This window comes from Cervus canadensis, chromosome 21 (genome assembly GCF_019320065.1).
Source record: "Cervus canadensis isolate Bull #8, Minnesota chromosome 21, ASM1932006v1, whole genome shotgun sequence".
In the NCBI taxonomy this organism is placed as follows: domain Eukaryota; kingdom Metazoa; phylum Chordata; class Mammalia; order Artiodactyla; family Cervidae; genus Cervus; species Cervus canadensis.
The window spans coordinates 19,774,781-19,790,210 of NC_057406.1; the positions used below are offsets into that span (position 1 = coordinate 19,774,781).

The 15,430-nt window shown below is 34.1% G+C and overlaps 1 protein-coding gene across 8 annotated transcripts in view; it reads right to left on the bottom strand.

The window, feature by feature from the left end:
* LOC122423927 (NKG2-A/NKG2-B type II integral membrane protein-like) overlaps positions 1-14,174 on the bottom strand; it is a 28,715-nt gene extending 14,541 nt beyond the window's left edge. For 2 of the 8 annotated variants that reach the window (XR_006264246.1, XM_043441462.1), the window contains exons 1-2: positions 13,967-14,174; positions 13,480-13,578 (exon numbers count right to left, since the gene is read on the bottom strand). Coding sequence is in view for 6 of the 8 variants with exons in the window: in XM_043441462.1 (XP_043297397.1) it covers positions 13,480-13,578; positions 13,967-14,153 (286 nt within the window). In the remaining 2 variants the exon portion in view is untranslated. Of the gene's footprint in view, positions 1-1,470; positions 2,108-4,372; positions 4,433-8,458; positions 9,809-10,127; positions 10,229-11,965; positions 12,118-12,937; positions 12,992-13,479; positions 13,579-13,966 lie in introns of those variants that run through there. The other 6 variants (XR_006264245.1, XM_043441459.1, XM_043441461.1 and 3 more) reach the window with 6 other exon arrangements.
* Between the last annotated feature and the right edge of the window lie 1,256 nt (positions 14,175-15,430).

Consider the following 15,430-nt stretch of genomic DNA (forward strand, 5'->3'; position numbering starts at 1 on the left):
AACCTCTCCGACATAAATCACAGCAAGATCCTCTATGACCACCTCCCAGAATATTGGAAATAAAAGCAAAACTAAACAAATGGGACCTAATGAAACTTAAAAGCTTTTGCACTACAAAGGAAACTATAAGTAAGGTGAAAAGACAGCCCTCAGATTGGGCGAAAATAATAGCAAATGAAGAAACAGACAAAGGATTAATCTCAAAAATATACAAGCAACTCCTGCAGCTCAATTCCAGAAAAATAAATGACCCAATCAAAAAATGGCCAAAGAACTAAACAGACATTTCTCCAAAGAAGACATACAGATGGCTAACAAACACATGAAAAGATACTCAACATCACTCATTATCAGAGAAATGCAAATCAAAACCTCAATGAGGTACCATTACATGCCAGTCAGAATGGCTGCTATCCAAAAGTCTATAAGCAATAAATGCTGGAGAGGGTGTGGGAGAAAAAGGGAACCCTCTTACATCTGTTGTGGGAATGCAAACTAGTACAGGCCGCTATGAGAAAACAGTGTGGAGATTCTTTAAAAAACTGGAAATAGAACTGCCATGTGACCCAGCAATCCCACTTCTGGGCATACACACCGAGGAAACCAGATCTGAAAGAGACACGTGCACCCCAATGTTCACCGCAGCACTGTTTATAATAGCCAGGACATGGAAGCAACCTAGATGCCCATCAGCAGATGAAATGGATAAGGAAGCTGTGGTACATATACACCATGGAATATTACTCAGCCATTAAAAAGAATTCATTTGAATCAGTTCTAATGAGATGGATGAAACTGGAGCCCATTATACAGAGTGAAGTAAGCCAGAAAGATAAACACCAATACAGCATACTAACGCATATATATGGAATTTAAAAAGATGGTAACAGTAACCCTATATGCAAACCAGAAAAAGAGACACAGATGTACAGAACAGACTTTTGGACTCTATGGGAGAAGGCCAGGGTGGGATATTCAGAGAGAATAGGATTGAAACAAGTATACTATCTATGGTGAAACAGATCACCAGCCCAGGTGGGATGCATGAGACAAGTGCTCGGGCCTGGTGCACTGGGAAGACCCAGAGGAATCGGGTGGAGAGGGAGGTGGGAGGGGGGATCGGGATTAGGAATACGTGTAAATCCATGGCTGATTCATATCAATGTATGACAAAACCCACTGGAAAAAAAAAAATAAATAAATAAATAAATAAAAAAAAGAAAAAAAAATAAAGACAGTAAAACGGCAATAACAACAACAAAAAAAAATAGTTCCTCTTCCTAACAACCTGGTAAGGTATGTATCGTTGTCCTCCCAATGTTATACACGAAGAATTGGAAGCACAGTAAATTTCCATGGGCACACCATGGAGGATAATAAATCTGTCGCCAAGCCTGGCCTCACGTATGGCTGTGTATTGTCTTTTACACTTTATATATAAAAATGAACAAATAAAAAAAAAAAAAAAGCTGAGTGAAATGCTTAATGATATATAAATATATCTCTATCGATGACAAAATACAGCAGTAACTGTTCCTTGTCATGGTGCTTATGAGATTTCACTTTAAATTGCATTGATTTAGAAACTCATTTACACATGTGTATATGTACTTGACTAATAAACAGGCAAGAATTTGAATATTTTACAAAATCCTCCATAATATTTCATATTTATGCTTACATAATTCTCAGAATTATTCAAATAAAGCTACCAATATATCCTTGATTTGGCTACATATCAATTGTCCCTAAATGGAACCATATCTAGGCATATCTCCTACCAAATGAGATGAGGAATTAGGAAGGAGAGAGACACATACCTTCTGTAGGCCAGAGTCCTGCCTCCTCTTGTGGGTGACCAAGTTACTGTAGTAAACAGTATTTGTGGTCTTCACAGACTGCCCTGTGAAGGCCCACGGTGAAGCAATAGTGGAAAAGGGAGATTTCTCATCAACATGCCACAAAGTTTAAACAGGAAATTCTTACACTTGAGTATTTTGAAGACAGTTCATCTCATGACACAACTCCAGAATATAGGAGACTTTGGGTATGTAGTGTGTCTCATAGTTAGTCCTTTGGCAAGTGCCTCTCAGAATTTTTTTATTTTCTAAAAGATACGGGGGAGAGGATGAATGCAATACTATTAAATTGTTTTTATCTCAATCACACATACTACAAACTTAGGTTTTGCTAAGAGTGCCTTCAATGTTTTAAGTTCTACTTTTACATAAAGTTGCTAAATCTTGGCATTACATTTTTCATTTCCTTATAGTCTCATGTTTTCATTCAGTTGTGGAATAAGTCATAATTCTATTAACAGTATTTGTCATTAGGGCTTCCCAGTTATAGTTAGTGGTAAAGAACCCTCCTGCCAATATAGGAGACAAAAGAGGTGTGGTTTCAGTCCCTGGGAAGATCCCCTGGAGCAGGTCATGGCAATCCACTTCACTATTCTTGCCTGAGAACCCCTATGGAGACAGGAACCTGGTGGCCACAGTCCATAGTGTCACAAAGAGTCAGACATGACTAAACCGACTTAGCACATACAGTTCAGTTCAGTCGCTCAGTCACGTCGGACTCTTTGTGACCCCATGAATCGCAGCACGCCAGGCCTCCCTGTTCATTACAAACTCCCGGGGTTTACTCAAACACATGTCCATCGAGTCGGTGATGCCATCCAGCCATCTCATCCTCTGTCGTCCCCTTCTCCTCCTGCCCCTGATCCCTCCCAGCATCAGGGTCTTTTCCATTGAGTCAACTCTTCGCATCAGGTGGCCAAAGTACTGGAGTTTCAGCTTCAGCATCAGTCCTTCCAATGAACACCCAGGCCTGATCTTTAGGATGGACTGGTTGGATCTCCTTGCAGTCCAAGGGATTCTCAAGAGTATTCTCCAGCACATACGACATATAACTAATTCAGAAGATTTACTACATGGCATTACATACTTCTTTTCCTCATATTAGCATTATGTCTTTTTGGTTATAATGAAAACAATCATAATCCATTAACAGTAGCTATTTAAGGATTGTTGTTTTTCAGTCGCTAAGTTTGATAATTCACTGCCCCCCACCCCCACCATGAACTGTAGCATTCCAGGCTTCCCTGTTCTTCACTATCAACCTTTGCTCAAACTCAGGCCCATTGAGTCAATGATGCCATCCAACCATCTCTTGCTCTGTTTGTTTCCACAGTTTGTTGTGATCCACACAGTCAAAGGCTTTGGCATAGTCAATAAAGCAGAAGTAGGCGGTTTTATAGAACTCTCTTGCTTTTTGATGATCCAGCAGATATTGGCAATTTGGTCTCTGGTTCCTCTGCCTTTTCTAAATCCAGCTTGAACATCTGGAATTTCATGGTTCACGTACTGTTGAAGCCTGGCTTGGAGAATTTTGATGATTACTTTGCTAGCATGTGAGATGAGTGCAACTGTGCAGTTTTTTGTACAGTCTTTGGCATTGCCTTTCTTTGGAATTAGAATGAAACCTGACCTTGTCCAGTCCTGTGGCCACTGCTGAGTTTTCTAAATTTGTTGGCATTTTGAGTGCAGCACTTTCACAGAATCATCTTTTAGGATTTGAAAGAGCTCAACTGGAATTTCATCACCTCCACTAACTTTGTTCATAATAATGCTTTCTAAGGCCCACTTGACTTGACATTCCAGGATGTCTGACTCTAGGTGAGTGATCAACCATCATGGTTATCTGGGTCATGAAGATCTTTTTTGTATAGTTGTTTTGTGTATTCTGCCACCTCTTCTTAATATTTTCTGCTTCTGTTAAGTCCATACCATTTCTGTCATTTATTGTGCCCATCTTTGCATGAAATGTTCCCTTGGTATCTCTAATTTTCTTGAAGAGATCTCTAGTCTTTCCCATTCTGTTGTTTTCCTCTATTTCTTTGCATTGATTGCTGAGAAAGGCTTTCTTATCTCTCCCTGCTATTCTTTGAAACTCTGTTTTCAAATGGGTAAATCTTTTTCTCTTTTGTCTTTAGCTTCTCTTCTTTTCTCAGGTATTTGTAAAGCCTCCTCAGACAACCATTTTGCATTTTTTTCTTGGGGATGTTCTTCATCACTGCTGCTGTACCATGTCATGAACCTCTGTCCATAGTTCTTCAAGCACTGTGGCTATCAGATTTAATGTCTTCGATCTATTTGCCCCTTCCTCTGTATGATGGTTTTTGCTGACTGTATAGAGCTTCTCGATCTTTGGCTGCAAAGATTATAATCGATCTGATTTTGGTGTTGAGCATCTGGTGGTGTCCCTGTGTAGAGTCATCTCCTGTGTTGTTGGAAGAGGGTGTTTGCTATGACCAGTGAGTTCTCTTGACAAAACTCTGTTAGCTTTTGCCATGCTTCATTTTGTACTCCAAGGCCAAACTTGCCTGTTCATCCAGGTGACTCTTGAATTTCTCCTTTTGAATTCGAGTTCCCTATAATGAAAAGGACATCTTTTTTTGAGTGTTAGTTCTAGAAGGTCTTGTAGGTCTTCATAGAACCATTCAACTTCAGCTTCTTCAGCATTACTGGTTGGGATATAGACTTGGATTACTGTGATATTGAATGGTTTGCCTTGGAAATGAACAGAGATCATTCTGTTGTTTTTGAGATTGCACCCTAGCACTGCATTACCATGAAGGCTACTCCATACCATTTGTCACTAATTCAGAAGAATTACTACCTTGTCTACATTAAAATAACTGTTACAAAGAGATGAATGCCTAAAGTTACTTTTTTATTTTTCTGCCTTAGTACTTAAAATAGCTGCATCTAATTATATTATTCCTAAATAAGGTATTTAGGTTTCCTCTGATAAAATAAATGTCTTTGGGAAGGGGAAAACATCAAACAATATCAAACTGTATCACCATGGCAGATATTGAAATATTGAATACTCACTATATCATTCATTGATGATCCTCAAATCATAACTTGTTATCTATATTTTTAATAAGAATATTTGCTGTAAATAACAAAAGCCCAAATTTCCATAAGGGGAAAAATAAGCTTTTAAATTTTCACTTCACAAGAAAATGGGGAAGACAGAAAATGTTGACCTTTCAGCAAAACACACATGAATATCCAAAAACATAAGACATTACATAAACTATCAAATTTGCCTCAAATGCATTTTTTTCATCAATTGTCACTTGTATCAAGAAAAGGATAAATGTTTATCTACCATTCCTAAGGATATTCACTTTCAGCATCACTTCTAGAACATTGAATTCAGGGACACACTATTTTTAGCTTTCTGAAATCTAGAAAAATGTAATGCAAACTCAGTTATGTCCTTGTAATGAAGACTAATACTTGAGTCTTATAAAACAGTGACTAATGGCTACCTATATGGTTTATCTATCCATTATATTTTATTCTCATAAACTGATAACTTTCTCTATCACTCACATCCTAGAATTATAACAATTGAAACATTCATTAGAGATGTCACACAATGTAAAATATACTAATGTTTACTTTTAAAATTTGAAGTAGTTGTACCTACTGCTGTCATACACTTTGCTGTTTTCAATTAAATAATGCTATACTTGTCAGGTTCTTTGTTATATGTAAAAATATGAGTTTAATTTGAAGAAACTGCCCTCCATGCAGGAGACATGGGCTCGATCCTTGGGTTGGGAAGATCCCCTAGAGAAGGGAATGACTACCCACTCCAGTAATCTTGCCCCGAGAATTCTGTGGACAGAGGAGTTTGACAGGATACAGTTAATGGGGTTGCAAAGAGTCAGATACAACTGAGTGAGTACATTTTCATTTTCACTTTCTCTGGCATTTAACTTTAATAAAATCTATGTTCAGACAACACACGGCAAAGATAAATTTACTCAAAACACTGAAAGTAGTTTGAATTTGCTTTTTATGATATGAATATATCGATTTGTAACTATGTCTATTAATGGCCATACTTAGTGACCTAAAAGAGAGATAAATTGGAAGTCAATAACAAGTGAAAACGTCCTTTGAACATAATGACAAGATCAATTCATTTTCAAGGAAGTTTTTTAAATGGAGGGAAATTACCAACTGACTCTAAATAAAGGAAATATTGAGGGTCTTCTAAAGAAGAAACTCTTAATTTAGGTAAAATTTTACAAGAAAAGAAGGTTTGAAGAAAAGAACTTGTGTGACTATATCCAAATAGATATTGAGAAGTAAAATATTAATGATAAAATTTCAAATTGTAAATATACATTTGTATTAGAATTCAAGGGAGCCAATACAGCATGAGCAGTAAATAAAAGTAGTGAATAAATACATCCTTTCATTGTTTGAGAGGTGGGTAAAAGTGCTAACGTGTACTTTATTGAGTAAAGAATGCAAGCAGCAAAATGTAGGGCACTAATTAAACTCAGGCATATTAAATGAATAAATTCTTATAGATGAGTGTAAAAAATATTTATTTTGAAAAATAAGATAAAGATAAAGTAGAATTCAAAGAAACAATGTATTATACTTAAAATTAATTATATATACTTACATACAAATAAAATATATAAAGTTTACAATAATTCTAAAATTAGGTTAAATATATATGAAATAGCCTTCCTCTTCTAAGAATGTTCATAATTTAAAACATTTTGTTTAATACAGCTATATATATAGAAGAGATATTTTAATAACTGTTATCCTAGTTAGAAGTTTTTAATGAAAAAATAAAGAGGAATTTTAAAAAGATGAAAAATGATTTGATGCAGTACCAGATGATGAAAATAATAAAGTTAATGAACTGTCACAATACAAGGGAAGAGCCTTGTCAGAAAAGATGAAGCATGTTTCATAACAATATACTGAGGATCCAAACCATTAGCAATTACAAAAAAAAAAACACATGCACTTAATAGTACAAGTTCAACAAGGATTTGAGAAAAGTATGTAGGTTAAATAATCATAAATAGAGATTTAAACAATTACCTCTCACTGCTCATCTGGCAGGCAGATATACCAGTCAGGCCACAGACAGATCTAAACTAGGCAATTAATCAACACATTTGTGCACACACACACTTATATAGTCATATAGAATACTCACATTTTAAATTACACTAAAATTTTCCAAAAATTCACTATATATTCATAATCCTGATTACATTGATATGAAATATATAGAACTGTAGTGTCACGATAACAGCCTTAAGTCAAGTTAGGCAGATGGACACTTGAAATGTGAGTATTCAAATTTAATTTTTAATTAATTATAAAAAATTAAAAATTTAAGATTTCCTCCTCATTCACACCAGCCACATATAATAAAGATATAGATTGCTTCCAGATTCATAGAAATTCTTTACAACTTAAGCTAGAAGGTAATAACCAAAAATGTGAAAACCTTTATCTAGTTTTAAGTTCAGTTACACATTTATAAATAACATATGAATCAAAGAAAAATCCACAAAATTCTCAATTTTTATATGATTTAAAAGGAAAATACAATAGTAAAATCTGCCTTGTGAAATATTGATTGCCTTAAATGCACACATCACAAACAAAAAAGTAGGAAAGAATAAATTTGAGGAGGTGCCACTAGAAACTAAAAGTTAAAAAGCAATCTGGGTGAAATTAAATTCAAGTATAGTCCAAATAAAGAAATAAAAGGAAAATAAATGATGCAAAATCATGACAAAGAAAGCAAGTACACTAGAAAGGAATAAAATGGTCAATGTCATTTTCACTTGAAAGGCAGTATAACTGATAAAAGACATTTAAAGAAAAAATGAGAAGACATAAATCTTTTACATCTATAATAAATATGACAACACCATTCTTGTTTTTACAGATGTTAAATAGGATAAGAAAACCATATTATGAATATATTCTACCATCTATATCAAATAGAGAATGACTAAAAAATGCAATTTTCCAAATGTAGTACAACTCGGATCCTGAATAAATTTAACATGTGTTAAAGATATGGCGTTCATTGTATAAACTTCCTACAAAAAATGTTCTAGAAACTCTAATGGTAACAGTAGTGAATAATAACACCTAAAATTATACCACGTCTTTCACAAAGTCTCCAGGTGAGATTAAAAAAAAAAAGGAATGTTTCCCAAAAGAGCCTTGAGAACAAAACTTGCCACCTTACATAATATTAAGGAACTCAGTCCTGTCTCTTTGTGAAAATAGATGAAGAAAATATTTTAATCTAAGTATGATATACGTACTGATTTTAAGAGAAAGAAAGTACAGAATGATCATTGTGGTTTCACTTCAGGAATGCTTGACTGTTTAATATTTGAAGTAAATAGGAATATTTGGAGGAAAAAACTTTATAAACTTTATTTTTTAAATTAATAATTTATTTTAATTGGAGGCTAGTTAAAATATTGTGGTAGTTTTTGCCATACATAAGCATTATTTAAAAAAACATTTCTCATTCTATTGAAGAAAAAAGAAAAATGAAGCACTACTGATTGGTTACAAAATTTATAAGAAAAAATTAAATAATATGGAATTGCTTTCATAGTAAAAAAAGTATGATAAAAAAATCCTTAAACCTCATACTTGAAGATAAAGTATTGGAATATATTCCCATAATATAGGAATGGTACATATAGGATCTTTACAGTACCTTCTATTCGACAATGAAGATAAAAGCCTGCAGCGTAAAAATAAGTCAAGAAAAAAACAAAGCAATTGCACCCGGAGAGAAGAAATAAAATGTAATTATTTATAGTTGCAATATCTGTTTTTATTTTAAAATCCAGAGGAATATAAACTTGAAACCATAGAATTAATACATAAAATCAGAGAGGTCATTGGACATAAGATCAGCCTGTAAACCTCTTTTTTTTGTTCGTTTATTTCTGCTGCAGCAGCAGAAATTACTAAAAATTCAAAAAACAAAGATGACATTTACAAAAGCGTGGCTACGAAATACCCATATTTCTCTAAGATTTCAATATTGAAAAATTTAAAACATGCAAGGTGAATTTCCTTGACAGTTCAGTGGATGGGACTCTGCGCTCCCCAGCGTGGGGGGTGCAGGTCGGATTCCTGGCTGGGAAACCAAGATCCCACATGCCACCTGGAGTGGCCAAAAATAATTAAAGAAGTAAAATCAAAGAAATTAAGAAAAAACCTAAATTATTGGAAGGATAAAGCATGGTACTGATTGGAAGAGTCAACATTGCAAAGATGACTCTCTTTACAATTTACTTTAAAGATTAAATGCAGTCCCAAGCAGTTTTTTAAAACAGCTTTATTGAGGTGTGATTTACATAGCATAAAATTCATCCATTTAAAGTGTATAAGCAGTTATTTTATATACATTTGCAATTTTCAACTATCACCACTATCAAAATCTAGAAAGTATTCATCACAGTTCAGTTAGCAGTCATTTTCTATCCCCACCTCCCCACAGCTCTTGGTCATCACTAATCTGCTTCTGGTCTCTCTTTTCTTATTTTTGATATTTCATGTAAACAGTCCTATACACCATGCAATTCTTTAGAAAGTTTGATTGCCGTAAATATATTATTGAGCAAAAAAAGTCAGACACCAATGGAATGATATCTGTACTTTCTGCTGTGCATATTAAATTTCAACAGTTTTTTAAAAAAACTGCCGTTATTAGAAAAAAGAATATAATGCATTTTGAAGTTTATGCAATCATACTATTATTTCCATTTCATAAGAGATGGCGTTACCCAACAGCAGCCAAACTTACTTTTTAATTCTCAAGCTTGTGCTTGCAAGTATACATATTTGGGATTTCACAGTCATCTGAGTTTATGTCCCCTGAGGATAGCACTGCACAGTTTCTTTTCTCAGGTGATATGTCTGATATCCTGTAATAAAGTATTGCATAATTCTGTTATGATATATGAAGACAGCTCACGAAGTTATAACATTTCTGTATAACAGTAATAAAAATATATTTTGAAAGTGGATAATGGTGTTTTTAACATAATTTCAGGAAGAGTTTGTTATTAGGAAAATGGAATACTGAGTATCCCATTTTTTAATATTTCTATCAACATTTTATTAACTTTCAACAGAATCCTTCATCATTGTGTAATTCAACCAAAACAAATGTTTTAATAATATTCTTAAAATATATTTTTTAATATGTTCCTTCTCTATATAGTATTGTTTTTAAAAACTTACTGTAGTTTGCAAGTTGAGCCATTTTGCCACATCCACGGATGACCATGGCCTTCACGAAAGACTGCAATCCATGACATAACTGATAGGGACTTCAGAAATTTCTACACAAAAGTATTTTCATTTAATCACTATGAAAGAATTTATTAATTCTTAAAATGCAAACAGTGTGCTCTTTCATAGGATCCAGAGTTTTCTGCACAAAATGAGAGTGTTAGAATCTAATCTAACTCTAAAAATACAAAGGTGAAAGTTTTAATATTTGTCAAACATTAACCAATGTCTGTACTTCTGATTAAAAATAAACTCAAACATTTATGTTTATCAGTTTCATTGCTTTTCTTATGTTAATAAGGAGAAGTCTAATTCATGCAGTTTAATTGCTACCCATGTTGTCAAATTGAACATAACAAGGTTTTATATATGTTCAGATTCTGTGACATTCGTTTTTCCAGATACTGTGACTGTATTACCGAATTCTGCTACTGTGTTTCTCAGAGTTTCAGTTTTAGAAGGAAATTAAGGGATTGAAATTGAGAAAATAAATGACACGAAAGACAAAGTTTTGATTTTCTGGGACCCACACCATTCTTTGCCTAGATAAACCCCAAATCAATCTTTTTTCTGTATTGCTAGAATCCAGTGGACAAGACAAAGGGTCAGAGATTCATTTCTCTCTGCTCCTCCCTGCTAAGTACAACTGTAAACACAGGAACTAATGAAAGACACAAGAACGGAGAACTCTGAAAGGTGGAAAGGGAAGGGTGATGTGGTTGGAGACTTAACAGCAGCTTGACTTCTGTAATCTCTCATCACTTCTCCAGGGTGGGAGAACAAGGTGAGGTTAGGGAACAACAATTAGGGGCATCTTATATCTTCCCCAAAAGAAGAAAATGACCTAGACCTTCTAAATGACTTTCCCAGCCAAGCTGTAGGAGGGGGCACAGACAAGGCATTCCATTCTTCCTGTGTGTTGAGGGGAATCCTGTTGACAATACCATGCGAGCCTTACAAAGTGTCCATCAGGACACCTGCTAAGGAGGAGCAGTTAGAGGAGGTTCTTCCGCCTCCACAAAGAGAACTAGAGTTGGGAGGCAGGGATGGAGGTGGGGCCAGCAAAGAGGATCCCATGACTAAAAGTTCTGAACCTAGGAAGCCTCTTTTCCCTGAAGTTATTGCATAAGACTCCATCTCCACTCAAAGACGTTGGATAGAATGGATTTTAAATGCTATATTAACATAATGAGCAATAGTCAATAACAAACACCATGTAAATGCAAGAATACGGATGAATTGCAAAACTAGTACACGGGAGTGTGTGGAGAATGAAAGAAGAATGCACACTGTTTGATTCTATGGACGTGAAGAGCAAAGACATGCAAAGAGAGTCTATGGCATCAAACGCCACGAAAGTGGGTAAATAAGGAGGAAACACAGGTGATGAGAAGTTACAGACGATGGGGTGCTGCAAAGTTGAAACTTCTAATCCACAATCTGATGTGTAATTACATGGTTCTATTTATTTCGTGATCTATATGAAAATGTATGATATGTATACTTTCCTTGATATATATTAAAATCAAATAACACAGTTTATCTTAGAATATAATAGCAATTGGAGAAGTGTGATTTTCAGTGAAAAGCAAGAATGGAAATAATCAAGCATGCATTCATAGGGTAAAATACTAATAAAATATCATTAAGTTGTACTCCACTATTTAATAAAATAACAGACCTTAAACAAACTACAAATACATACAAAAACACAAGTGAATTCTAACAAATATAATATTGACTGAATCAAGCCTTTAGCAAAGTGTTGGAAACATTTGATATCTTACCATTTCCTCTTCATTATCTATATAAAGTAGAGTAGAGTTCCTAGAAGCACAGGCTGTCAAACTCCCACTCCATGTTTTTTCTTCAAAAGTAATATAATAGCAGTTGTTGGAATATGTAAACCAGTCTTTTGGACAACGACCACAATGGCATTCTGAAGAAAGATTGTGAATTACTAGCCAAAAAATATTGAATTTTAGAAAATAAAAGTCAATTTACATATATGCATGCTGCTGCTGCTGCTAAGTCGCTTCAGTCGTGTCCGACTCTGTGCGACCCCATAGATGGCAGCCCACCAGTCTCCCCTGGCCCTGGGATTCTCCAGGCAAGAATACTGGAGTGGGTTGCCATTTCCTTCTCCAATGCATGAAAGTGAAAAGTGAAAGTGAAGTCGCTCAGTCATGTCCGACTCCTAGTGACCCCATGGACTGCAGCCTACCAAGCTCTTCCGTCCATGGGATTTTCTAGGCAAGAGTACTGGAGTGGGTTGCCATTGCCTTCTCCGACATATATACATAGATATAGACATATATATGTATATACATGTTTATACAAAGTATCTATGCATCCTCAAGGCTGGTACATATTAAACCAACACATACATTCACAGAAAGGGTTAGTCTCTCATAACCCAATTTATGTCTCCATATAAAGCAAACACACAGAAATACCCACTCTTTACACATCCTGATAATCAAGAAATGAAACCTCTGTTTTAGAATAATAAACTTATTTGTCTCATCATATTATAACAGAAGGAAATTAGAACCAATTTTCAACAATTGTTGTATTGTTCATATTGATCATATTGTTGTATAGGCAGAAGCATTCTCCTATAATCATTGCTTATAAATATTTGTTGCTCTATTTTGTAATTTATGTTCTACCCCATAATATATTCTTATTTTCATTAGCCTAAGATAGAGACAAAATACCAACTCTATATATGCCAGAGCGTTAAAATCATTATGTACCTTTCTGAAGCCTTGTTATCCGAGAGGAGTTATTCTGTTCCTGTATTAGAGTAGCTACAAAAGTAATTATTATAAAAGTTAATATTGCTCTAAATAAATCATAATGATCTTAGTTTCTGAGTTTAAAATTTGGTTTATTGTTTAGGATTAGAGTAATCTAAAATAAAACTGATTTTACCAAGAAAAATTAATTAAGCAATAAAGATTTGGTGGAAAAACATATTTCAAAAACCAAAAGGAACAGATGCTACCACCTCTTACAGTATTTGTTTTAACTAATATTAAGAATTAATTTGTGTTTATCAGTAAGTTCTTTCAATCTACTAATAAATGTTTTTGAGTTATGAAATCAGAATATACAAATATGTACCCTCTATATTCTGTGTTGTATATTTTTGACAGATTCAGAATTACCATTCCACATTTAGTCCAAATGCATATATTTTAATGATAGGCACATTCTATAATATTATGAAATGTTTAGAGGACTGAGCATCATTAAAGTGAAAAGTTGCCTTACAGTTTTTAAAAAATGTACTTACAGGGAGTAACAACAATCATTGTTACCACAGTGGACATCAGGACTAGGCAGACGATTCCGAGGATCCCAGCAATGAGCTTCTCTGGAGGTGATGGTGAATCTGCAGGGAGGGAAATGGAACTACTGAGAAGGGAGTGATGGGGGCAATTGTTTAGAGAGTAGACACACACTAGAACCCAAGTAAACAGAGAGTTATGTACATCAACTTGGACCCCAAACAATTTCTACCACTCTAGTCTTTCTCTCAGAATATACCATTTCATTTTCAGCAAATATAATGCTGCATTAGTTGTTGATTAAAGACTACAAATTTCAGCAATGCCAGAATGAAAGTAGTTCTCTGATTTCACATTAGATACCATACCCAATTTTAAGCTCTCTTCCTCAAATGAAAAATATGTGAGCTTATCCCCTACTCTTTCTCCACATCTTTGCACCCCAACCTCATATCCTAGAACAGTTTCACCTAGTGACTGGTAATGTTTTACCTTTGGAGTGGTAGTTCTCCTCATTCCCTTGAAGATTCTGAGAAGCATTTTGAAGATTTAATTCTGCATATGTTAATTCCTGCTGAGCTATTGAAATGAGATCTTTAGAGCCCTTAGGTTTTATTCGCTGTCTCTCTGAGTTCTTGACTCCCTTCAGTTCTGCATAGATTACTCCTTGGTTATTCATCTCTGAAGCTGAGTGATGTCAAAGACTGTGTTCTAAGTGAACTGAGGAATGAGTGGTGTATATGAGACAAGAATCCTACTGCAATAACACGGGCGGGGCAAAGAGCTTAGTGTTCACTTTGCAGCTGAACAAACTTAAAGCCTGGTTCTAAATTCCTTGGAACTTCAAACAAGGATTTCATGATAGAACACATTTTTTTTAAAAAAAAGATATTTTATATTTGACAATATATTATTGTTTAAACAATGAAAAGCAATAAATCAGGGAATAATGAAGTTCATGACTGATAATAGCCTCATGAAGTTAAGTCAGATTCCACAGAAATATTTTAACAGCATTACAGTGCTTGTATTAAAATGAAAATATTGTGTATTGCAACAGAAAGATTCAGCTATAATTTTGATTATTTTGAAATCCAACACTGGTTATAGACTAAGTACTTTAAAGATGAGGATAAAGTCAGTATTTCCTGCACTAAATTACAGTATATGGTGACTTACATTTATTTATTAAAAAGGGTACAAATGCTCATTATTTTGAATGGTTGAGGAATTCTGAGAAAACTTTAAAATTTGAGGTACTATTTCATATATTGAAAAATATTATGTGACAAAATAAACATAACCTAAACAATATTAAAAAAAAGCATTAGAAAAAGACTAAAAAATATTTATTTTACAAACGTAATTGATAATTTAGTGGCTAAGGTCTGAATCCACAAAATGATTAACAAATATAGGTCATTCATGGAAGAACACTGTTGGTTCAAACTTCCACAAAGATCTGATAGATGTCAAAGTTAGTAATGGTCATTTTATTTGTATGTGATGATAATTGCTTATAAAATGCAGAAAACATAGCTTAATAATTCAGTCAAAGGATGTATTAGTCAGAAAGATCTAGAAATTAATTATGGATTTGAAACTTAAAGAAGTGTGTTCTTTAAAAGTTATTTAGTGCCTAGTAGCCTATATTATTAATCTAAAATGGAAATAATATGTAATATATAATGCATGTTACACTGAGCACTCAATCTGGTACCTATATGTTCTATAAATATTAGTTTTTAACTACTGTTTAAGTTACAATTTCTGTGTTACTATTTCTGATTTATCAGTTAGAGCCTGGCAAGTAATTTATTAAACGAGAGTGTCTTTAATTAGTATAGTACATCTTTTTTGAAATGTTTGTTCAATATTTTTAAAAATCCTTTCATTACTTACAGTTAAGTTTATATTAGCATTTAGGAAGCTACTTCATCTTGATTTTTATTAAAA